The sequence below is a fragment of the Mytilus galloprovincialis genome, chromosome 8, assembly GCF_965363235.1.
Source record: "Mytilus galloprovincialis chromosome 8, xbMytGall1.hap1.1, whole genome shotgun sequence".
Lineage (NCBI taxonomy): Eukaryota > Metazoa > Mollusca > Bivalvia > Mytilida > Mytilidae > Mytilus > Mytilus galloprovincialis.
In genome coordinates this window covers 71494253-71521143 of record NC_134845.1, presented here as the reverse complement: position 1 = coordinate 71521143, position 26891 = coordinate 71494253, and the positions used below count along the sequence as shown (strand labels likewise).

The following is a 26891-nucleotide window of genomic DNA, read 5'->3' as shown; positions in this document are numbered from 1 at the left end:
TCAGTATTGTTACTATTGCAATATAGGGATTGTGGGGGAAAAAATAAAACATGCGAATATGTCCCCTACGAAACGGTCCCCTACGAAACAAGTATGGGAGAAAAACGTTTCGTAGCGGACACTACCACTACCATGCAGTCTTTTTTTTAATCTTTTTTCAATTATATTCGTGGTACACAAATAACAAGGGTTAGTTTCATGTAATTTTTATTATGTTTTTATTAACATGTAATAGGGTTGATGTCAACTACGAAACTTTTTGTCCACTACGAAACGCATCAAAATGTCCACTACGTAACCTTACGTGAAGTACTGTCTAATCTTTATTGATAAAAATGGTTTTTCCAATGCAGAAAAAAATGAGATTTTTCTAGTATTAAAAGTAAGCAAACGGAAACATTTAAAATTGCAAACAATATGTGTGTTTAGAAGAAGTTTCGTAGGGGACAAAAGTCCCCTACGAAACAGTAGACAAATTATGAAAATAATATCATTTTAAAGAATATTTAAGATTGCACTTTTTGTTTACAAACAGGTCTATAATAGAGGTATTCAAAATAACTCTTGAAATTAAATTTTAGACAAGTTGATTTTCCATTTTATTTTAGGTCTGAAAGTTACGCGTTTATTGAAAAACGCCCATTTATCATGTTAGACCCGGTCGTAGTATATTGACCTGCATCTCATATTAGGCCAGGTCGTATTTTTAAATTGACTTGTATGTCACGTTAGACCCGGTCGTAGTTTGTTGACTTGTGAACGAGAAAAAGGACAATATTACATTCTATCCAGTTCCGTACATCGTACAAAATTATATTTAAATACCCTTGTATTGTTTTGAAGGACATAAATATGCAATCAATTGTCGCGTATCAATGCTCATGATTTATATATAAAGTTAAACCACTAGGGTATTCCCTGACTTCAACTGAAAAATGGAGTTATTAGCTGTCCTTAGTTTGACATGTTTTATAAAATTTACAGGTAAGAATCGTAAATTTGAGTAATTACCTCAGGTAATTACGTACTAGTGCAAATAATTGTTTAACTTTAATTACTGTATTATTGAATTACTTGAACTTCCTTATACAAGACTGTCCCATCGCGTTTCTACCAGATATTATATACATGTACCAATGTAGGAAAAATTTATATTATATATTTAAATATACGCGATTTAAATTGGGATTTCTAAATATTTCTGCTATACTGTGTAGTACTTTTGAGGTTGTTAATGTGCATTATGTTGAAACTAGGAAAACAGAATTATTGTATTCATTATCTGTTTATACATTCCTGTTAATATTTAATTCTCTTCATTGATTATATTCATTATAGCATATCAGTTCATAATTTGAACTTGACAATAGCTATAATGAATAAAATCGATGACAATTATTTTTTCTTTACTTTGCTCTTTTCCCAAGACTATCATTTTTCAGTAAACAATGTTATATATTTATTCATTCGTAGTCCGATCGAGTACACATTAAAATTATAATAACTGTTCTAAAATCTTGAATTTAGATACGGATGTTAATGGAATTTTTAAAACCCTTTATATGAAATTAACTTTTACCCTAAGATTAAAGCTTAAAAAAATATTTATTGTACATTCGAGTGCGTTTAAAGTCTAACTAAATATTTTTTCTGTTTTTTTCGATAACATTTTTGATATCTCGGTTTCTCTTCATAACTGATGGACGTCAAGTTGGTTACCTATTCCCTATTCCCTATTCGTTACCTATTCCATATTCCCTATTCGTTCCCTATTCGTTACCTATTCCCTGTTCCCTATTCGTTACCTATTCGTTACCTATTCCCTATTCCCTATTCGTTACCTATTCGTTACCTATTCGTTACCTATTCCCTATTCCCTATTCGTTACCTATTCGTTACTTATTCGCTTTAAATACGTTTGTTGTACGTTGCACCTTTTAGAAAAGGATTTTCACGAGTGTTCATGTCTCTGGTGGTAACAATGTGTAATTAGAGATGAAATGACCCTATTAGCGTGCATGTACCAGTTCCAGCGCTCGGTTATTACCCTGTTACCTTTTCGTTTCCTATTCACTTATAATACGTTTGTTGTACGTTGCACCTTTTAGAAAAGGATTTTCAATTGTGTTAATGTATCTGGTGGTAACAATGTGTTCTTAGAGATGAAATGACCCTATTAGCGCATATATATCCGTTCCAGCGCTCGGTTAATACCCTGTTACCTATTCGTTACCTATTAGTTAACTATTCACTTATAATACGTTTGTTGTACGTTGCACCCTTTTGAAAGGGATTTTCAATTGTGTTCATGTCTCTGGTGGTAACAATGTGTTCTTAGAGATGAAATGACCCTATTAGCGCGCATGTACCCGTTCCAGCGCTCGGTTAATACCCTGTTACCTATTCGTTACCTATTCGTTACCTATTCATTTATAATACGTTTGTTGTACGTTGCACCTTTTAGAAAAGGATTTTCAATTGTGTTCATGTCTCTGGTGGTAACAATGTGTTCTTAGAGATGAAATGACCCTATTAGCGCATATATATCCGTTCCAGCGATCGGTTAATACCCTGTTACCTATTCGTTACCTATTCGTTACTTATTCGCTTTAAATACGTTTGTTGTACGTTGCACCTTTTAGAAAAGGATTTTCACGTGTGTTCATGTCTCTGGTGGTAACAATGTGTAATTAGAGATGAAATGACCCTATTAGCGTGCATGTACCCGTTCCAGCGCTCGGTTATTACCCTGTTACCTATTCGTTACCTATTCACTTATAACACGTTTGTTGTACGTTGCACCTTTTAGAAAAGGATTTTCACGTGTGTTCATGTCTCTGGTGGTAACAATGTGTAATTAGAGATGAAATGACCCTATGAGCGTGCATGTACCCGTTCCAGCGCTCGGTTATTACCCTGTTACCTATTCGTTACCTATTCACTTATAATACGTTTGTTGTATGTTGCACCTTTTAGAAAAGGATTTTCAATTGTGTCCGTGTCTCTGGTGGTAACAATGTGTTCTCAGAGATGAAATGACCCTATTAGCGCATATGTACCCGTTCCAGCGCTCGGTTAATACCCTGTTACCTATTCGTTACCTATTCGTTACCTATTCATTTATAATACGTTTGTTGTATGTTGCACCTTTTAGAAAAGGATTTTCAATTGTGTTCATGTTTCTGGTGGTAACAATGTGTTCTTAGAGATGAAATGACCCTATTAGCGCATATATATCCGTTCCAGCGCTCGGTTAATACCCTGTTAGCTATTCGTTACCTATTCGTTACTTATTCTCTTTATATACGTTTGTTGTACGTTGCACTTTTTAGAAAAGGATTTTTACTTGTGTCCATGTCTCTGGTGGTAACAATGTGTAATTAGAGATGAAATGACCCTATTAGCGTGCATGTACCCGTTCCAGCGCTCGGTTAATACCCTGTTACCTATTCGTTACCTATTCACTTATAATACGTTTGTTGTACGTTGCACCTTTTAGAAAAGGATTTTCAATTGTGTCCATGTCTCTGGTGGTAACAATGTGTTCAAAGAGATGAAATTACCCTATTAGCGCGCATGTACCCGTTCCAGCGCTCGGTTAATACCCTGTGACCTATTCGTTACCTATTCGTTACCTATTCACTTATAATACGTTTGTTGTACGTTGCACCTTTTAGAAAAGGATTTTCACTTGTGTTCATGTCTCTGGTGGTAACAATGTGTAATTAGAGATGAAATGACCCTATTAGCGTGCATGTACCCGTTCCAGCGCTCGGTTAATACCCTGTTACCTATTCGTTACTTATTCGCTTTTAATACGTTTGTTGTACGTTGCACCTTTAAGAAACGGATTTTCAATTGTGTTCATATCTCTTGTGGTAATAATGTGTTCTTATAGATGAAATACCCCTATTAGCGCATATTACCCGTTCCAGCGCTCGGATAATACCCGGTTACTTATTCGTTCCTTATTCGCTTTTAATGCGCACTGTATACGTTGCACCTTGAAATAAATCGTTTTTTAATTGTGTTCATCTCTCTGGTGGAAACAATGTGTAATAAGAGATGAAATGACCCTATTAGCGTGCATGTACCCGTTCCAGCGCTCGGTTAATACCCTGTTACCTATTCGTTACCTATTCGTTACTTATTCGCTTTTAATGCGCAGGGGATACGTTGCACCTTGAAATAAATTGTTTTTACTTGTGTTCATGTCTCTGGTGGTAACAATGTGTTCTTAGAGATGAAATGACCCTATTAGCGCCCATGTACCCGTTCCAGCGCTCGGTTAATACCCTGTTACCTATTCGTTACCTTTTCGTTACTTATTCGCTTATAATACGTTTGTTGTACGTTGCACCTTTTAGAAAAAGATTTTCATTTGTGTTCATGTCTCTGGTGGTAACAATGTGTTCTTAGAGATGAAATAACCCTTTTAGCGCGTATATACCCGTTTCAGCGCTCGGCTAATACCTTGTTACCTATTTGTTACTTCTTATTTCAAGGTGCAACGCATAGCACGCGTATTTAAAGCGAATAAGAAACGAATAAGTAACAGGGTATCAGTCGAGCGCTGAAACAAGTACATATGTTCGATTAAGGTTATTCCACCTCTAAGAACCGACAGTTACCACCAGAGACACAAAAATATTTCTTTTTAGAGTGCAACGCATTACACAAGTTTTAAAAGCGAATAAGGAACGAATAAGTAACAGGTTATCACTGAGCGGTGAAATGGGTACATATGCCTAATAGGGTTTTTTCAACTCAGATCAGAGAACACATAATTACCACCAGAGACGTGATAGCAATCGAACGAATAAGTAACAGGGTATCAGTCGAGCGCTGAAACGGGAACATATGTTCTATTAGGGCTATTTCACCTCTAAAAACCGACAGTTACCACCAAAGACACAAACATATTTCTTTTTTTAAAGTGCAACGCATAACACACGTTTTATTTTTTTAATTTAAACATATTTATTTATAGTGGATTTGAAAACAAGTTTTGCAACTTATATTTACCCCTTTCCACTTTTCGGGTGCGAGTGCTGCCTTGTAGCGGCATCAGCCTACTCTTTTTCGAAATCTACAAGGGTGTCTTCAACGTGCAAGAGATATGGCTCTCTCTTAACACGGGTCAGCAATTTATCGTCCCCTTCCGACGGACTATCATCGTTTCCTGAAGACCATAGTCGCAAGTGGTGTCAAGGGAGAGCCGAAAATTGAGTTCCTGAAATTTTCATCCCGAACGGGAATCGAACCAGGAACCATTGTGTTAGTAGTCCGATGCACTAACCGCTACAACACGTTTTATAAGCGAATAAGAAACGAATAAGTAACAGGGTATCAGTGTTGCGCTGAAACGGGTACATATGCGCTAATAGGTTTTTTTCACTTCAGAGAACACACAATTACCGCCAGAGACATGAAAGCAATAGATAATCGATTTATTCCAAGGTGCAACGTATACCACGCATATTAAAAGCGAATAAGGAACGAATAAGTAACAGGGTATCAGTCGAGCGCTGAAACGGGTACATATGTTTTATTAGGGTTATTTCACCTCTAAGAACCGACAGTTACCACCAGAGACACACAAATATTTCTTTTTTAAAGTGCAACGCATAACACACGTTTTAAAAGCGAATAAGGAACGAATAAGTAACAGGGTATCAGTGTAGCGGTGAAATGGGTACGTATGTGCTAATAGGTTTTTTCAACTCAGAGAACACATAATTACCACCAGAGACATAAAAGCAATCGATAATCGTTTTATTTCAAGGTGCAACGTATACCACGCGTATTGAAAGCGATTAAGGAACGAATAATTTACAGGGTATAAACCGAGCGCTGGAACGGGTACATACACACTAATAGGGTTATTTCATCTCCAAGAACAAGAGACAAGAACACAATTGAAAATCATTTTCTAAAATGTTCATTTTTATACAAGCGATAAAAGGTGATTTCACCTCTTCGAACCAAGAACCAGATCGTCAAACATACGAATATAAAACATTTAAAAGGTAGAACGTATAAAAATCAAATAATAAACAAATAAGTATCTAACAAAAGCAACAGGATCGGTTGAGCACAAACACATATAAATAGGTCATAAGAAGGTCATTTTACCTCAACAAATTTAGATCTATAACAAGAATGTGTCCTCAGTACACGAATGCCCCACTCGCACTATTATTTTCTATGTTCAGTGGACCGTGATTTTGGTGTAAAATCTCTAATTTGGCATTAAAATTAGAAAGATCATATCATAGGGAACATGTGTACCAAGTTTGAAGTTGATTGGACTTCAACTTCATCAAAAACTACCTCGACCAAAAACTTTAACCTGAAGCGGGACAGACGGACGGACGGACGGACGGACGAACGAACGGACGCACAGACCAGAAAACATAATGCCCCTCTACTATCGTAGGTGGGGCATAACAAGAGATAAGAATATAAACAAGAGTGCACACGCTGAAATGTCTCGCCTTCTTTACTAATCATTGATATTATGTTGATAGTCTTAAGTATAAAGCTTTATAACAACTGTCACATAACTTAACATTAACCAAGATAACAAAAACCAAATTGAATGAACCATGAAAATGAGGTCAAGGTCAGATATAACATGCCAGACAGACATGTTCAGCTAACAATGCTTTCATACAACAAATATAGTTGACCTCTTTCTTATAGTTTAAGAAAAATAGACCAAACACAAAAACTTAACACTGAGCAATGAACCGTGAAAATGAGGTCGAGGTCAAATAAACCTGCGCGACTGACATACAGATCATATAATATTTCCATACACCAAATATAGTTGACTTATAGCATATAGTATTAGATAAAAAGACCAAAACTCAAAAACTTAACTTTGACCACTCAACCATGAATATGAGGTCAAGGTCAGATGACATCTGCACGCTAGGCATGTACACCTTACAATCATTCCATACAACAAATATAGTAGATCTATTATTTAAAGTATGAGAAAAAGAGACCAAAACACAAAAACTTAACTATAACCACTGAACCATGAAAATAAGGTCAAGGTCAGATGACACCTGCCAGCTGTTGGACATGGACACCTTACAGTCCTTCCATACACCGAATATACTTGCCCTATTGCTTATAATATCTGAGATATGGACTTGACCACCAAAACCTAACCTTGTTCACTGATCCATGAAATGAGGTCGAGGTTAAGTGAAAACTGTCTGACGGGCATGAGGACCTTACAAGGTACGCACAAACCAAATATAATTATCCTATTACTTAAAATAGGACAGAATTCAACATTACAAAAAATCTTAACTTTATTTTCAAGTGGTCACTGAACCATGAAAATGAGGTCAAGGACATTTGACATGTGACTGACAGAAACTTCGTAACATGATGCATCCATATACAAAGTATGAAGCATCCAGTTCTTCCACCTTCTAAAATATAAAGTTTTTAAAAAGTTAGCTAACACCGCCGCCGCCGGATCACTATCCCTATTTCGAGCTTTCTGCAACAAAAGTTGCAGGCTCGACAAAAATTAAAAAGGGTGAGGATATCAAAAATTGAATAAGTAACGAATAAGGAATAAGTAACGAATAGGTAACGAATAGATAACGAATAGGGAATAGAGAATAAATAACGAATAGGTAAAGCATAGGGAATAGGGAATAAGTAACGAATAGGTAACAAATAGGGAATAGGGAATAAGTTACGAATAGGTAATGCATAGGGAATAGGAAATAAGTAACGAATAGGTAACAAATAAGTAACAGGGTATTAACCGAGCGCTGGAACGGGTAGATGCACGCTAATAGGGTCATTTTATCTCTAAACACTTTGTTACCACCAGAGACATAAACACAATTGAAAATCGTTTTCTAAAAGGTGCAACGTACAACAAACGTATTATATCAGCGAATAAGTAACGAATAAGTAACAGGGTAATAACCGAGCGCTGGAACGGGTACATACGCGCTAATAGGGTCATTTCATCTCTAAGAACACATTGTTACCACCAGAGACATGGACACAATTGAAAATCCTTTTCTAAAAGTTGCAACTTATAACAAACGTATTATAGCTGAATAAGTAACAGGGTATTAACTGAGCGCTGGAACGGGTACATACGCGCTAATAGGGTCATTTCATCTCTAAGAACACATTGTTGCCACCAGTGACATGAACACAATTGAAAATCCTTTTCTGAAAGGTGAAACGTACAACAAACGTATTATAAGTGAATAGGCAACGAATAGGTAACGAATAGGTAACGAATAGGTAACAGGGTATTAACCGAGCGCTGGAACGGGTACATGCACGCTAATAGGGTCATTTCATCTCTAATTACACATTGTTACCACCAGAGACATGAACACAAGTAAAAATCCTTTTGTAAAAAGTGCAACGTACAACAAACGTATATAAAGCGAATACGTAACGAATAGGTAACGAATAGGTAACAGGGTATTAACCGAGCGCTGGAACGGATATATATGCGCTAATAGGGTCATTTCATCTCTAATTACACATTGTTACCACCAGAGACATTAACACAATTGAAAATCCTTTTCTAAAAGGTGCAACGTACAACAAACGTATTATAAGTGAATAGGTAACGAATAGGTAACGAATAGGTAACAGGGTATTAACCGAGCGCTGGAACGGGTACATATGCGCTAATAGGGTCATTTCATCTCTAAGAACACATTGTTACCACCAGAGACATGGACACAATTGAAAATCCTTTTCTAAAAGGTGCAACGTACAACAAACGTATTATAAGTGAATAGGTAACGAATAGGTAACAGAGTAATAACCGAGCGCTGGAACGGGTACATGCACGCTAATAGGGTCATTTCATCCCTTATTACACATTGTTACCACCAGAGACATGAACACACGTGAAAATTCTTTTCTAAAAGGTGCAACGTACAACAAACGTATTATAAGTGAATAGGTAACGAATAGGTAACAGGGTAATAACCGAGCGCTGGAACGGGTACATGCACGCTAATAGGGTCATTTCATCTCTAATTACACATTGTTACCACCAGAGACATGAACACACGTGAAAATCCTTTTCTAAAAGGTGCAACGTACAACAAACGTATTTAAAGCGAATAAGTAACGAATAGGTAACGAATAGGTAACAGGTTATTAACCGAGCGCTGGAACGAGTACATGCGCTCTAATAGGGTCATTTCGTCTCTAAGAACACATTGTTACCACCAGAGACATGAACACAAGTGAAAATCCTTTTCTAAAAGGTGCAACGTACAACAAATGTATTATAAGTGAATAGGTAACGAATAGGTAACGAAAAGGTAACAGGGTATTAACCGAGCGCTGGAACGGGTACATGCGCGCTTATAGGGTCATTTCATCTCTAAGAACACATTGTTACCACCAGAGACACGGACACAATTGAAAATCCTTTTCTAAAAGGTGCAACGTACAACAAACGTATTATAAGTGAATAGGCAACGAATAGGTAACGAATAGGTAACAGGGTATTAACCGAGTGCTGGAACGGGTACATGCACGCTAATAGGGTCATTTCATCTCTAATTACACATTGTTACCACCAGAGACATGAACACAAGTGAAAAACCTTTTTTAAAAGTTCCAACGTACAACAAACGTATTTAAAGCGAATAAGTAACGAATAGGTAACAGGGTATTAACCGAGCGCTGGAACGGGTACATATGCGCTAATAGAGTCATTTCATCTCTAAGAACACATTGTTACCACCAGAGACATGAACACAATTGAAAATCCTTTTCTAAAAGGTGCAACGTACAACAAATGTATTATAAGTGAATAAGTAACGAATAGGTAACGAATAGGTAACAGGGTATTAACCGAGCGCTGGAACGGGTACATGCACGCTAATAGGGTCATTTCATCTCTAATTACACATTGTTACCACCAGAGACATGAACACAAGTGAAAATCTTTTTCTAAAAGGTGCAACGTACAACAAACGTATTTAAAGCGAATAAGTAACGAACATTTAACAGGGTATTATCCGAGCGCTGGAACAGGTACATATGCGCTTATAGAGTTATATCACCTCTAAGAACCCAAATCTACCACCAGAGACAACAAAACAATTGAAAATCATGTTTTAAAAGGTGCAACGTATGATACACGTATTATAAGCGAATTATAAGCGAGTGATGGAACGAATTAAACAAGGTTAGAGCATGCTCCGAAACGATGTACACCCTGCTAACATGTTTAACCCCACCACATTATGTTAGTATGTGCCTGTCCCTAGACAAGAGCCTGAAATTAAGTAGTTATCGTTTGTTTTTGTGTTACATATTTGTTTTCCGTTTATTTTTTTGTATATGAAATACGGCCGTTAGTTTTGTTGTTTGAATTGTTTGAAATTGTCATATCTGGGCCTTTTATAGGTGACTACACGGTTTGGGCTATGCTCATTGTTGAAGACCGTACATTGACCCATAGTTGATAGTTTCTGTGTCATTTTGGTCTATTTTGGGTTGTTGTCTCATTGGCAATCATACCACATCTTTTTTTTTATGCAAGCGCTAACACGGTGATTTCATCCCTTCGAACCAAGATCCATCTTCAAACATACGGACATAAAGCAGTTAAAAGGTAGAACGTATAAAAATCAAATAAGGAACAAATGAGTATCGAACATAAAGTAAAAGGATTGGTTGAGCACAAACACATATAAATAGGTCATAAAAATATCATTTTACCTAAACAAATTTAGAACTATTACCAGATATAAGAGTATAAACAACAAGAAGTAATTGTAACAGGATGCTGTTACGAAGTCTCCCAAACAAAGCTCCCATAACTCGCAATTCATATGGTCCCATGTTCATTTGATTTGATTTTTTATCCCATACAAGAATATATATGGCTTACTGGTGGGGATCTCCACCATTTACAAGTATTCAAACAGGAGGGGGTGGTGGTGACCCCCAGGGACTTTACCTACATTTCATTTTATTTGTTTTATTGTCCCCTACAAGAATATATATGGTTTAGGGGTGGGGATGTTGACCGTTTACAAGTTTTCAAACAAGAGGGGGTGGGATGACCCCCTCAGGACTTCCCTTTTATCTCATTTTATTTGTTTTATTGTCCCCTACATGAACATATATGGTTTAGGGTTGGGGATCTGGACCGTTTACAAGATAATAGTACATTCTCAAATTGAACAGGGTGGGGGTGACCCCCAGGAACTTTTATTTAATTTCATTTGATTAGTTTTATTGTCCCATACAAGAATATGGTTTAGGGGTGGGGATCTGGACCGTTTACAAGTTAAAAGCATATTCTCGAATTGAAGGGGGTAGGGATGACCCCCCCCCCCCCGGGACTCCCCTATATTTCATGTGATTTGTTTTATTGTCCTTTAATCATTTCTGAAGACTGCATGATTTTTGATTTTAAACATATTTTATTCATTAAGATATGAAAAGGATTGAGCAACAGGCACAGCCTATAAAAGCTCTCTCCATATTACATGTACAAGGTATAATTCAATCACAACAACTGTATTTAAAATAATGCAATATAGTGGAACATGCATGCTACTTGTGAGCACACACGAGCAAATATATGTTAACAGTGTTACTTACTAAATGCAAAATATATTTAAATATATAGGCAATTAATCATCAGTTATTTAAAGTACCTTGAAACATGCAAATATCCTTTATAAGTCATTAGAAATATATATATGGCTTGAAAGAGACACTAAGCTTGCTTAGTGGAATAAATGAATTAATGTTGGAGTGTAGAAAAAAAATAAAAAAAAAATAGATGAAACAAAAATTAAAGTAAGTTTCAAACAAAACGTTGAGTGTCACTGATATATTTCTGAACAGATTTAAAAATAGCAATATTCATATCATATGAAAATAATCTGTTTCCAAAAAGTAGTAATTCAATATTTATGTCAACATTATCAACAATGGAGTAAATGGAATCAAGAAGGATCTGTCTTACATCATTATACTTAGGGCAAATAAAAAAGAAATGTTGGTTATCCTCAACAGGATGGTTACAGTTTGTGCAAAAAGTGTTCTCGGATAAGAACTGATTAAACAAATGAGATTTAAGGTTGCTAGCATTATTTCTGAGTTGACAATGACTTATATTTAGTTTCCTTATCCCATAGTTGAAGGGTTTAAATATATCATCAGTCCTATAAAACTTATCTAGTCCACTTCTAAATATACCCAAACTTGGTGATTTTTGTAAACTCAAAGGAAGACTATTCCAAAGTCTTATAGTGGAAGGAATGAAACTATTAAAATAAGAGCTAGTTCTAGCAAGAGGCGGTGAAAAGTGTTATTTTCATTCCTCAAAGTATAAGGGGTTTGTCTGGGAAGATATGGCTGAACTAACTCATATAAGTATGAAGGTGTCATCCCATTTAATATTTTGTAGAATAGTATAAGCTTATGTTTATTACGTCTATTCTCCAGAGTTTCTAAACCTAATTCAATATAAAGTTTTTGTCTGGAGGAATTTCGTCGTAATCCTGTAATAATTCTAGCAGCTTCTATCTGAATATTTTCAAGAAGCTCAGTCTCATGCTGGGAGCAATTGCCCCAAATAACATCACCATATTCTAATATAGGTCTAATAAAAGCATAATAAATACGTATAAGTGAACTCCTATCTAATAAGTGTTTAACTTGACGAAGCACAGAAAGACGAGAGCATGCTTTTTTATAAATAATATCAATATGCGTGTGCCATGAAGCTGATGACTGAAATGTTATCCCAAGATGACAGTGAATATTTATTTTCTCAACCTCTTCACCATTTATCCCAAAAAATATAGGTGGATGCTCCCTTTCCCTTCTAGTAAATACAATAGTTTTAGTTTTCTTAGAATTAAATTGAACAGCCCATGATTTTGCCCAATTTGAGATAACATCCAAGTCATCAGTCAAAGAAGCAGCCGCTACAGCATGATCATCATCTACTATGACAAATAAAGAGGTGTCATCTGCAAAAAGTCTAATATCATTAGCAATGTCATTTACTATATCATTTATATAAATAAGAAACAGAAAGGGTCCCAAAACTGATCCCTGGGGGACACCTGCATGTATACTTCTTAGAGTTGACGAAAAGCCTTCTGAAACTACCTTTTGTTGACGATCCGAAAGATAACTTTCTATCCAAGATAAGAGCTGGTCATTTAAGCCAGATTGTTTAAGTTTAAATAAAAGTCCTTTATGCCAAACTTTATCGAAAGCTCTAGATACATCACAAAATACAAACCTTACATCCCTACCACTATCCATATTACTAATAATTTTATGATATATTTCAATTAACTGATTAACAGTAGAATCACCTGGTTGGAATCCAGATTGAAACTTTGACAAAAGGTTATTACTCCTCATATAATTATACAAATGTTTAAATAAAACTTTTTCCATAATCTTACAAACAATACTAGTAACAGATATTGGACGATAGTTTAGAGCTGAATGTGGGCTACCTTTCCCTTTAAAAATAGGATTAACATGTGCAATTTTCCATAACAGTGGAACCTGTTTAACTGATAGAGACATATTAAATAACTTAGTTAATGGTTTAGAAATAGAGCTAGCAACCTCTTTTAAAATTCTAGGACTGATACTATCAGGTCCAGCTGGTTTATTAACATTCAAAATTTTTAACTGGTCTAAAATTTCTTTCTCAGTGATGACAAATTTGTTTAAATGACATGGAGGAGGCTCATTATTATCAGGAATTTCTGGTTCTATATCAATATTAGCTATATCAGCAAAATGATTGTTCAGGATCTCTGATTTGTCCAATGGATGAATAAAAATTTGGCCATCATGTTCCAAAAAAGGGGGGGAATCTCTGTTTTTAGTAAAATTTGAAACAGACTTGGCAATGCGCCACCATTTACCAGGAGGAATATTTTTGTCAATAAGTTGTGATGTCAGTTTGCACTTATAATCATCCTTTGCCTTTCTAACTAAACTGATAATTTCATTACGAATTTCTCTAAATTTTTTCCAGTGATCTGGATTATTTGAAGTTTTCGCTTTGTGGTGAATTCTATTACGATGTCTTATCTTGTTTCTAATCAAGTTGTTCATAAATGGTTTATCATTTGGTCTAACTGTAATAGTTTTAGTAGGTATGTATCTATTGACAGTACTTGTCGAATGTTTTGACAAAGTTCATATAAACATCATTTATATTATTTGAATTAAAAACAACATCATCCCAGTCAGTATCATTCAACTGAAGACTGCATGTATCTATCACTTACAGTTTTCAAGTTATATTCATTTGAAAATTTTAGAAAATAAAATCCCATAGGGTTCTATAGTAAACCCCTCCATTCTTTCTGTCCCCCAAAATACCCCTTAATAGACACCAATGCACAAATGAACGATTGATGGCTCACCTAGACATATTAGTCTAACATTTTATGAAACCCTAAGTAAATCTGACAAGTAGTTTTGGAGAAATGCTGCGGACAAGTTCATTTTTAAAGTGGCGGAAGAAGAAGAGGAAGAAGAGGAAGAAGAGGAAGAAGAAGAATAATAAAAAATAACTAGATTTGCGATTGCAAGCAATAGCGGATGGCACCCTTCCCACATTGCCTCTAAACTGCAGCCATTTTGAAAAGTTAAACAGTTAATGCACACAAAGACATACGAATGTATTTCTGTGTAAATTTTCACCAAATTTGGACCATTTTTCAATTTTTCACATTTTTGCAGTTTCCATGGCAACAGCGGCCATTTTGGAAATTCTGAAGTCCAAAGTCTTATCTCCAATTGTAAGTTACCATCTATAATCAGTTTCATTTAGTTTAGACCATTTTGAGATTTTTGGATATTTTAGCTGTTTCCATGGTAACGGTGTCCATTTCGAAAATTCCAACAACAGTTGCAACATTGACTTATTCTATGTTACATATTCATGATGTTTCTTTGAGTTTGGTCTGATATTCCTTAAGAAAATGCTGCTTTGATGTTTTTCCCATAGGCTCAATGTTAAACTTTTCTCCAGTTTCCATGGCAATGGCAGCCATTTTGCAGAAGCTATGTGCTGTTGGTACCTCAGGGCACTACTGCCAACATTGCCATAAAGTTTCATCCAGCTAGGTCTTATAATGAAAGATTTAGAATTTGCATTTTTTTTTTCACATTTTATCAGTTTCCATGGCAACGGCAGCCATCTTGATGATGCCATACCCCGATTGCACAATTTCATAAAGTGGTCCTCATTATGGTATAGTTCCATCAATATTGTTCAAGCCAATTCTGAGAAATAGCATGGACAAAAAAGTGAGGAAGAATAAATATAAGAAAAAAAGAAACGAACAATAACAATATGTCACCCCAACTCCGTTGAGGGTGCCATAATAAGAACTGAGCAAAAACAATAAGTCTCCAAACTTTGTTTGGAATACTTAATTAAAAAGGGGGAAGGATATTAAAAATCGAATAAGTAACGAATAAGGAATAGGGAATAAGTAACGAATAGGGAATAGGGGATAGGTAACGAATAGGGAATAGGTAACGAATAGGTAACGAATAGGGAATAGGTAACGAATAGTTAACGAATAGGGAATAGGGAATAGGTAACGAATAGGGAATAGGGAATAGGGAATAGGTAACGAATAGGTAACGAATAGGGAATAGGGAATAGGTAACGAATAGGGAATAGGGAATAGGTAACCAACTTGACGTCCATTCATAACTGCTTACTACTGAAGGATAAGCAAGCAAATCATTTATGAATGCATGAAAATTTGTTATCAAAAGACAGACAGAATCACAGATATTTACCCTAACAACCTGTACTGTGCGTATACAAATGCAGGCAAGATGACACAGAAGAAACATTGATAATTGTAATAAAGACTGGAGATTTGTGTGGGATTCTTAATTGATACTGAATAGTTTGAAATAAGTCAACCGTTGGCGGGAATCACAGCGTAATATCCGATTTATAGCCGGGTTCCAAGGATGACGGATAGTGTTTGCCTTCCTGATTCTTGGGTCAACTCTTTGTCACAAGTCATCAAACAAAGCTGCATGGTTTGATTTTCACATACTAATAGAGGAAGAAGGAATGCTCGTCTTAGTTCAATTATTAGCTTCTCCTAGTATCCAAAATGTAACCTGTTCCTTACATTATTAAGTCATAGCCTAACCCAGACAGCATTATGTCACCTCATATTCCTGTTCTTTTTCCTGCTCAGCAAGGCCACCTGAATATGAAGGATGCCTTGTTTATTTTCAATAGATTTACAGCTTGCTAGTACATTTTACACGTGCTTCTTCTTCACCATCAATATGAAAATGAATGCGGAGGCCAACAAACTACTCAAAATTAACGTCAGCCAATCATGACAAAGTCGTGGTAATAACGTAGCCGCGTACTTCTGGTGTAATGCGATTTTCTAGCATATACGGACACAGGCATATGATATCGTACCAATATCTGGTTTTCAGTTATGAGCGAAAGACGTAAAGAGCGTAGTACAGACGCAAGAGGACGGCTTGGTAATGTAAAAGATACACCTACAAATGCTATTTAGTGCGTAGAAGAAGTGTAGCATTGTCGTGTTATCCTTCACACTGATGACAGTTTTCCATTTTTTTTTTTTACGAACCCACTACGACTGTTCAGATCGTAGAGATCGTAGAGAGCGTAGTAAACTTTTCATCCTGTTTGAAGGGGCATTAGCGTCATAATGATGAGCGTTTTAACTAACGCACTTTAGCGTAACCGTTAAGGTTTTGAGTACCATCGCGGGCCAGTCCTACATGTGTATTTATGTGATTTTTTCCCCTCTCAAATAAGTCAGATATTTAATGAGTCTGATTAAAGGAAAGTCTTCAAGATGGCATTATTGTCTTTTCAGAACCACAGCATTTGCCATTTGATGACATCGATAGTCTTACTTTCTAATTGGGGTGATACTTTTGGTCTGCGCATGTTTCTCATAAAACTCCATTCACTTGAAATTTTGAGTTCAGACTTAGAATCGCTATTTTAACTAATAATTTGATATTGTACTTTTGAATAAAGTTTGTAGGACACTTCCGACGTGATTCACATTAAGAAAAATCTTACCATCAAGAAGCTATCAAGTGACCTCACTTGTGCATTATATGCTTATTTTGACACATCTGTTTCTGTGTGTGTTACATTTTAACGTTGTGTTTCCGTTGTGTCGTTTGTTTTCTTTTATTTTTGAGTGTGAATTCACATTACAATAAGACGTGTCACGGTACTTATCTATCCCTAATTCATGTATTTGGTTTTGATGTTATATTTGTTATTCTCAAAGGATTTTGTCTAATGCTTAGTCCGTTTCTGTGTGTGTGTGTGTGTGTGTGTGTGTGTGTGTGTGTGTGTGTGTATTACATTTTAATGTTGTGTCGTTGTTCTCTTATATTTAATGCGTTTCCCTCAGTTTTAGTTTGTTACCCCGATTTTGTTTTTTGTCCATGGATTTATGAGTTTTGAACAGCGGTATACTACTGTTGCCTTTATTTACATCTTGTGGTGGTTTTTTTTCAGAATCAATTCATAAAGACAATTGTATTTTCCAACAATCATGGTGGAAACTTAACCAATGGATTACAAATGATGGAAAAACAGAAAATTCACTTTACATAACAAATTCAACTATAGGAAATTTCCAGATTTCTAGTATAACATCTGAAACGTTTCACTGTTACAGTAAAACACATGACATTTACTTGTTAAGGTAAGTAGTCTAAATTTTAAATTAACAACTAAATAAATAGTTATTTTAAGAATAAGAAAAAAAGACTGTAATTCAGTCATTCTTCCTTAAAACTTTGTTTATACCAGGGAAACTTTGGACAATAAACAACCCTGTCCAAGAGTCCAAGATGATCTTCATTCTAAGTAAATTGCCAAACAAGACTTTGTTAAGAACAATTCCCTTTGCTTATAAAGTAATGTTTATATAAAGACCCGAAGCCAGTCAGTCAACTGGATGACTATAGATATGTGAAGTGGTGTTTCATGGGTACCCTGTTATAAAGAGTCTGCATAAAAATGGGATTCGAGTTATCTGCAAAATATTAATGTACTAAATATGCCTTAATTAAGTTTCCCCGTTCTAATTCAGAAAAAAAGTTTGTTTAAAAATGAGAATAACGTATCTACAATATTCAGGAGTTTAACAACTTCCAACAAATTATCATAATGAATATTAATTATTATATCGGAGTATCCACAAATGCGTCTAACAACATATGCAATGAATATATACAGACAAGTAAAAATATTCATAAAACATTTTCAGACTTAAAATTGGTACATTGTGAAATAAGAAAGACATCATCTTTGCATAAGAAAATAAAACATTTTGTACAGCATAAAAATATGAACTAAACTAAAAGTAACGTAAAAAAAATAACATTTAAAGTTTAGGTTCCAAAACCAATTTTCTTTTAGAGTACATTTCACTGAACATCTTTTTACTTAAACTGTCCAAAGTTTTACTAATGTAGGGATCAACCTGATAATAGCAATCACCAACCAGTATTTCTATTTTATCGTAGGACGATAACTCTGTAAATCAGAGGCCCGGGAAAGTAAAACTTAGATAATGATTAATTCGTCATAAAGAAAGTTTTGTAGGAGTACAGATGAAGAGGTTGTTCAGTTTTTTTAAATGATCATATTTGCGGACTTGAAATATCAATGTGGTATGATAAAATTCTTGGTGTGCCCTAATCACAAAAGACAAACAGAAAAGCCTGCAACATTTGTCTATTCCAAGTCTTTCATTCGTGTATTGTACCGGATAATCGCGAAAGAATAAGTGACGGTAGTTCAGTGTTGCGATAGCATCTTTACAATTTAATGATCTGTTGGTTAACTTCTTGCGATAAGTCTGTTTGTCCCTTACCAACTGATAATTTTATTTTTATTTTTTGGGGGAATGGGGGGGGGGGGGGGTCTTTAACAAATCAGAAAGCACTAAATTTGGAAAATAGTTCGTATAAAATGCACTCGATGTCAAAAGATTCATTGAATGCATCTGGAAATTAACCAAAATGATTGTTTTAATTACAGGAGTACAAGTTCTGATGGTTTGCCGGAGTATGTATGTATGATGATAAAAGAAGTCCGAGAGGATTTATACTGTCTTTATTTAATTAAAGGTAACAATAATATATGGAAGGTAACATATCAAACTGAATGCAAACGATACTAAATTGTTTCCATGAGACATTACATTTTAATGGATGAAACAAACTAACATTATTCCATCTGATAGGGCAATTTACGCTACAATCTTTATTTGTCATATCTAGAATGTTAAGTTATATATGCCATTGGCATTGATATTTTACAAAGATGCACAAAATGTCAGTGTAGAAACGGACAACTGTATAATAATGATACAATCGCAATTAAAAGGATCCTTGTCTTTTATCTGAAATAATTCCATTCCTTACTGTATCTGTGCTATAGTTTAGAATAGACATTCAAGAAAATTTCTGGACAACACAATCTAACTGAACTTGTAGGATGCAGTTTTGAAGTACATGGAAATTTATTAAGACTATTTTTCAGTGCTAATACATCAGTATTTGTTCCACATATAGTATGAACATTCACTTATTTTTGAACCTCCTACTCGTCCATACAAACATGATCTTAACTGTTTGTGTAACTATGGTCTCATTATGTGTATGGTCTTAATTTCGACCAGTTTGTCCTTTTATTTGATATCAGGAAGATAAAGATCAATTTTATCTATTTTTTGGTGATTTATATCCAAGGCATGTTTTAGGATTCGTAAGTCAATAAAAAATATAAGTCATTCTGATATTTAAAAATATAATATAGCAATTAAATTGGCTTCCGGAGAGTTTACAAAATGAATCAATCTAAACGGGTGCAGAATTTTAAATCCTCTAAAGGTACAATTTGTGTATCTCCCAAACACGCTTAAAACTTTTACTGATTATCATTTTTTTTTCTTCAGAAAATTCAACAACAGAAAGTGGAAACTTACCTGCCTGTAGTATTTGTACAAGTTCCTCATCACCTATTATATATACTCTTAAGCACTTTGGTAAGTCGTAGTTTTAATTAAACATATTTTTTTTAATACTGTATTTGTTATTAAAAAGGTGCAACTGATGTAGAAATATGAATTTTTTGCAATGCAGACACAAGGAAATAATAAATATATCACTTTCTGTATCAATACACAACTGTTTCCATTAGCGTATCAGTAGACCTCTAAAAAGCACAACGCGCGCCTGAGGCACATCAACACGTGTATCAGGCACATCATCGCGTGCCTCAAGAATATCAACACTCGCCTAACACATATCATCACGCGTCTCATGCACATTAGCACGCTTATCATTCTCATCAACACGCGTGTAAGGCATTTCAAACCACGTCTCACGTACAGTTACACGCATCTCACGCACATCAACACGTGTCTCATGCATATTATCACGCGTCTTATTCACACTAACACGCGTCTCGTGCATATCAACACGCGTCTCTCGCACATCAAAATTCGTTTCAGGCACATCATCACGCGTCTCACGCTCATTTACACACATCTCACGCACATCAACAAGCGTCTCCGACTCATTAACACGCGTGTCATTCACAGTAATACGCGTCTCAGGCACACCAACACTCGTATCAGGAACATCAACATGGATCAACACGTGTCAGGAACATCATCACTTGTTTCAGGCTTTTCAACACGTGTCTCTCGCGTGTCAACACGCGTCGCAGGCACGTCATCACAGGTCTCCAGCAAATCAACACGCGTTTCAGGCAAATAAATACGCGTCACGGTTATCAACACGCGTCTCAGGCACACTCACACACATTTCAGGTACATCAACACGCGTCTCAGGCACACTCACACACATTTCAGGTACATCAACACGCGTCTCATGCAGATCGACACTCATCTCAGGCACGTAAACACGCGTCTCCGGCACGTCAACCACTCCTCTGAGGCACAACACACGAATCCAAATACAGCAACACTCTCTCACGCACGTCAGCAATCCTCTCAGAAACGTCAACACGCGTCTCAGGCACATCAACACTTCTCTCATACACATCATCACTCCTCTCAGCTCATCAATCCTCCTCTCCGGTACATCCACACGTATCTCATGCACATCAACACTCCTCTCAGGTACATCAACACTCCTATCAGGCATGTCAACAACCCTCTGAGACACAACACATGCATCTCAGGCACAGCAACACTCTCTCACGCACATCAACCCTCCTGTCAGGCACATCAACACGCGTTTCAGGCACGTTAACACTCCTCTCAGGCATATCCATATGCGTCTCAGGCACATCAACACTTCTCTCATGCACATCAACACACGTCTCATGCACAACAACACTTCTCTCGGGCACGTCAACACGCGTCTTCTGCACAACAACACTTCTCTCAGACCCGCCAACACGCGTCTCATGCACATCAACACTCCTCTCATGCACGTCATCACTCCTCTCATGCACATCCACGAGCGTCTCATGCACATCAACCCTCCTGTCAGGCACATCAACCCTCCTCTCAGGCACATCAACCCTCCTCTAATGCACATCAACCCTCCTCTCAGGCACATCAACACTCTTCTCAGGAACATCAACATTCCTCTCATGCACATAAAACCTCCTCTCATGCACATCAACCCTCCTGTCAGGCACATCAATCCTCCTCTCATGCACATCAACCCTCCTCTTATGCACATCAACCCTCCTCTCAGGCACATCAACACTCCCCTCAGACTCATCAACCCTCCTCTCAGGCACATCCACCCTCCCCATAGGCACATCAACACTTCTCTCAGGCACATCAACCCTCGTCTCAGGCACATCAACACTCCTCTGAGGCACATCAACCCTCCTCTCAGGCACATCAACACTCCTCTCAGGCACATAACTCTCCTCTCATGCACATCGACCCTCTTCTCAGGCACATCAACCCTCCTCTCAGGCACACCAACCCTCCTCTCGGGTACATCAACCCTCCTGTCACGCACATCAACCCTCCTGTCAGGCACATCAACCCTCCTCACATGCACATCAACCCTTCTCTCAGGCACTTCAACACTCCTCTCAGGCATATCAACACTCCTCTCAGACGCATCAACCCTCCTCTCAGGCACATCAACTGTCCTCCCAGGCACATCAACACTCCTCTGCTGCACATCAACCCTCCTCTCAGGCATATCAACACTTCTCTAAGGCACATCAACACTCCTCTCAGGCACATCAACCCTCCTCTCAGGCACATCAACACTCCTCTCAGGCACATCAACTCTCCTCTCATGTACATCGACCCTCTTCTCAGGCACATCAACCCTCCTCTCAGGCACATCAACCCTCCTGTCAGGCGCACCAACACTCCTCTCGGGTATATCAACCCTCCTGTCAGGCACATCAACCCTCCTTCCAGGCACATCAACCCTCCTGTCAGGCACACCAACACTCATCTCGGGTACATCAACCCTCCTCCGAGGCCCATCAACCCTCCTGTCAGGCACATCAAACCTCCTCTCATGCACATCAACCCTCCTGTCAGGCACATCAACCCTCCTCTCAGGCACATCAACCCTCCTCTCATGCACATCAACCCTCCTCTCAGGCTCATAAACACTCCTCTGAAAAACGTCAACACGCGTCTCAGGCATACCAACCCGCGTCTCGGGCACATCAACACTTCTCTCAAGCTCATTAACCCTCCTCTCAGGTACATCCACACGCGTGATTGTTTTTTTAAGAAACTAGAAATCCTATCCTAGAGTAGCATATCCATGTTCTAAAAAATGAATATGCCATATATTCACAAACAAAAGAGAGGCGATAAATTCTATAGGTTATTTAAACTCCTAATTAGTCGAATACGAACTGACAATGCTATGCCAAAAAACTTTAAACGGCTAAAAGACAATAAACAGTATACAAAACACAACATACTAAAAATGATGCCTACACGAACCACACCACAAATATGGGGTGATGTCAGACTTTTTTTTACGCGATACTAGAATTTTGTAGGAACTTTAAAAGGGTGTTATAAAGCCTTTGCAACTGTGACTGATATCGATATCATCAGGGATGGCTGATACAGCACGATTGCCGTTGATCGTAATACACATACAAACTGTGACTGATATCGATATCATTACGGATAGTAGATACAGCTCGATTGCCGTAGATCGTATTACACATACAAACTGTGACTGATATCGATATCATCACGGATAGCTGATACAGCACGATTGCCATTGATCGTAATACACATACAAACTGTGACTGATATCGATATCATCAGGTATGGCTGATACAGCACGATTGTCATTGATCGTAATACACATACAAACTGTGACTGATATCGATATCATCACGGATGTTAGATACAGCTTGATTGCCGTTGATCGTATTACACATACAAACTGTGACTGATATCGATATCATCAGGGATAGCTGATACAGCACGATTGCCATTAATCGTATTACACATAAAAACTGTGACTGATATCGATATCATAACGGATGGTAGATACAGCTCGATTGCCGTTGATCGAATTACACATACAAACTGTGACTGATATCGATATCATCAGGGATAGCTGATATAGCACGATTGCCATTGATCGTATTACACATAAAAACTGTGACTGATATCGATATCGTCACGGATAGCTGATACAGCACGATTGCCGTTAACCGTATTACACATACAAACTGTGACTGATATTGATATCGTCACGGATGGCTGATACAGCACGATTGTCATTGATCGTAATACACATACAAACTGTGACTGATATCGATATCGTCACGGATAGCTGATACAGCACGATTGCCGTTAACCGTATTACACATACAAACTGTGACTGATATTGATATCGTCACGGATGGCTGATACAGCACGATTGTCATTGATCGTAATACTCATACAAACTGTGACTGATATCGATATCATCACGGATGGTAGATACAGCACGATTGCCATTGATCGTATTATTCATCTAATTTACATGTGTTTACTGCTCAGTCTGTAACTATTCAGTACAGATTGACGCCATAAAACATGTTTTAATCGTTCGGCCGTAACGTTGAGGACTACTAGTATAATGACCGAACAAATATATAACATGTAGCACTTTATGTTTTCCTATTATTTTGGTCTTATACCAGGTATATGATTTTAAGGTAATCAAACAATAGAAGATCCAACAACATGCAGTAATTATAAACAGCTTTGTAACAAACCTTCAGAGGAATCTTCACCAGTGGATACAGAATCAACATATGGTGGTGATAAAGGGTACAAATCTGGAGGTAAAATACATCTGATGGTTAAAATGAACATACCGTATCCTTCTATTTAAAAACTATTTACATGAAGAAATTATGTTACGATACAACAATGCGGTAGCTGGTCATGGCACAGCTACCGGAAAAGGGTTTGGGGGGGGGGGGGGGTGTCACCAAAAGAAATGAAGAAGAAATATAAGAGAATATTCTAAATGTTTAAAAGAAAGACCAATGACAAAGTCTGTATAATAGGTCAAGTTCTAAATTGATCTAAGTTTTAAATATGAAATTGAAAGCTTAATCACAATCTCATCTGTCCAAACTAAATTGTTATATTTCTTATCTCAACTCTCCTTTTTCCATATTGGATTAGGGAAACACTTTCCCTCTTACAATGCTGAAAAGATAAAAAAAACACAAAAAAGAACACAAAAAAAAACACAAAAAAAAAACAACAAACAAACAAACCAAAAAACCAGGGTCAAACAAAACAATAATGAAAGAATGTCAAACTGAAAGCAGACTAAAAGTACTGTCATACTGTAGTCCATGTTTTTTTAACCCTTAATACATTCATGTCATGACAATACACGAAGTAGAAGAAGATTAACATTCATGGTTATTCAAAATTAGTTGGTTTGCATAAGGTTTTTTACAGTTGCTTGTCGGTGTTCAAGACCTCATCAAAGATACCGGGATTAGAAATTTGTAACCAGATGTGTGTTTGGTGTACAAAAGACTCATCGGTCACTCATCCAAGTAAATTGTAATGTTAATAACATGTAAACTTTCATTTATGCTATTAAAAATATAATTCAGTTTATATTTCTTTTCAGGGAAAAATTCTCCCCAGATCTACATTGTAGGCATTGTAATAGGAATATTTGTTATTGGAGGATTTTTGATCGGTTTATGTGTTTATATAGCTCAGCAAAGACAGGCCAAAGAAGTTCCAGAAGAAGTAGAACTAAATAAAATAGACAGTGACGAAGGAACGGGACCTGTAGAGGATTTCAAGGATATTACAGTTGGTGAAATACAATTGGACAGAGTTGATCTGTAAAGAAAAGGAGGACTGTACATAGATGTAATACAATTGGACAGAGTTGATCTGTAAAGAAAAGGAGGACTGTACATAGATGTAATACAATTGGACAGAGTTGATCTGTAAAGAAAAGGAGGACTGTACATAGATGTAATACAATTGGACAGAGTTAATCTGTAAAGAAAAGGAGGACTGTACATAGATGTAATACAAATATGTGCCATTGATTTTTATACTACGTGTTCTTTTATAACTGTTAAATTAAAAGAAACTTTGAATGTTTATTTCTTTAGAATGAACATGATTAACATGACACAGTTTGAATATTTTAAATTTGTGTTGATCTGTGGTTCTTACAGGTTCCCTGACTTTATGTATAGTATATATACAGAGATAGATTTTTATTGCTTTCATGCTTACTAGGAATATGTTTGCTTTGTGATGGGTCTGTTTTTCGCTTATGTTTATGTATATTATCATGTTCATTATCTCCCAAATCTCTTCATGGTAAATTATTTGAGTATTTTAAATGACTGTTCTGTTCTTTCTAGGCTTGTTTTGCCTTTATGATCCCGATGATATGTGTGGATTCGGTCTTACCTATTTCGGGAAAAAAACAAGCTTATCAAATGAAAAATATCACTCAGTTTATAATTAATACGCCGCATAGAATTCACTTAAAATATATGTATTTGAGATGAGATGCAGCTTTATATTGCAAGAAGTTTGAACACAACATGAGGCATAACAAGTTTTCTGACATTGGTAAATGAATCAATTAAAGAGGGAGCTGAGAGATCCTTAAAACCTGATAATTTAACAATTAGTTACTGCCTATCAATGTCAAGAAAACCGCGGGAAAACTGCCGACATTAAAGTCGTTTGCAGTCATCATTTAATGCACAGTGGATTCTTAACTTATCAACAAATCAATCAGGCAGAGCTCGTCAAAGCCAAAGGAGATAAATGATGGAGAAAATTAAACTGTCACCGAAAAAAAGTCATAGGAAATTTACCTAGCAATAAGTTACGTATGGAAATGATTCTCACTGGACGTATAGCTCAGTATTACCACCTATTGTATAGCAATTGGCAAGATTAAGTTTTAAGGAAACGGATTAATATAAATATAAGCTAACAGCTTGTTTCTGGATCCTGTTGATTATTTCACTGGTATTATTATGTAAATGCCTATTTGTGTACATTACTTTACCTGAATTTAATTAATAAAATATGTTTTTTACTCTAAGATTAAGAAAACCAATACTGGCAACACTTTTGATTTTTTAATAAAAAAAATTAAAGCATTCGTTTTCTTCCAAATAGAGAAAAAAAAAACACTTTTGAACAGTCTTTACTACTAAGTAATAGTATTTTCTTGCATAGTTCATAATGATACATAATTGGTCAAAGGATATAATACAGTTATGAAATTGAGAGTGGAAATGTGGAATATGTCAAAGAGACAAC

The 26891-nt window shown here is 36.4% G+C and overlaps 1 protein-coding gene across 2 annotated transcripts; it reads left to right on the top strand.

Annotated features, from left to right (window-relative positions):
• The first annotated feature begins 887 nt into the window (after positions 1-887).
• Positions 888-26015, top strand: LOC143043506 (uncharacterized). 2 transcript variants are annotated; one of them, XM_076215789.1, is made up of 6 exons: positions 888-984; positions 17588-17777; positions 19121-19209; positions 20040-20129; positions 24272-24400; positions 25213-26015. In XM_076215789.1, the coding sequence occupies exons 1-6, from the start codon at positions 936-938 to the stop codon at positions 25437-25439; spliced, it is 774 nt and encodes a 257-aa protein (XP_076071904.1). In that variant the 5' UTR covers positions 888-935; the 3' UTR covers positions 25440-26015. The 2 variants fall into 2 exon arrangements, with proteins under 2 accessions (XP_076071904.1, XP_076071905.1); XM_076215790.1 differs by lacking the exon at positions 24272-24400.
• Positions 26016-26891: the final 876 nt, after the last annotated feature.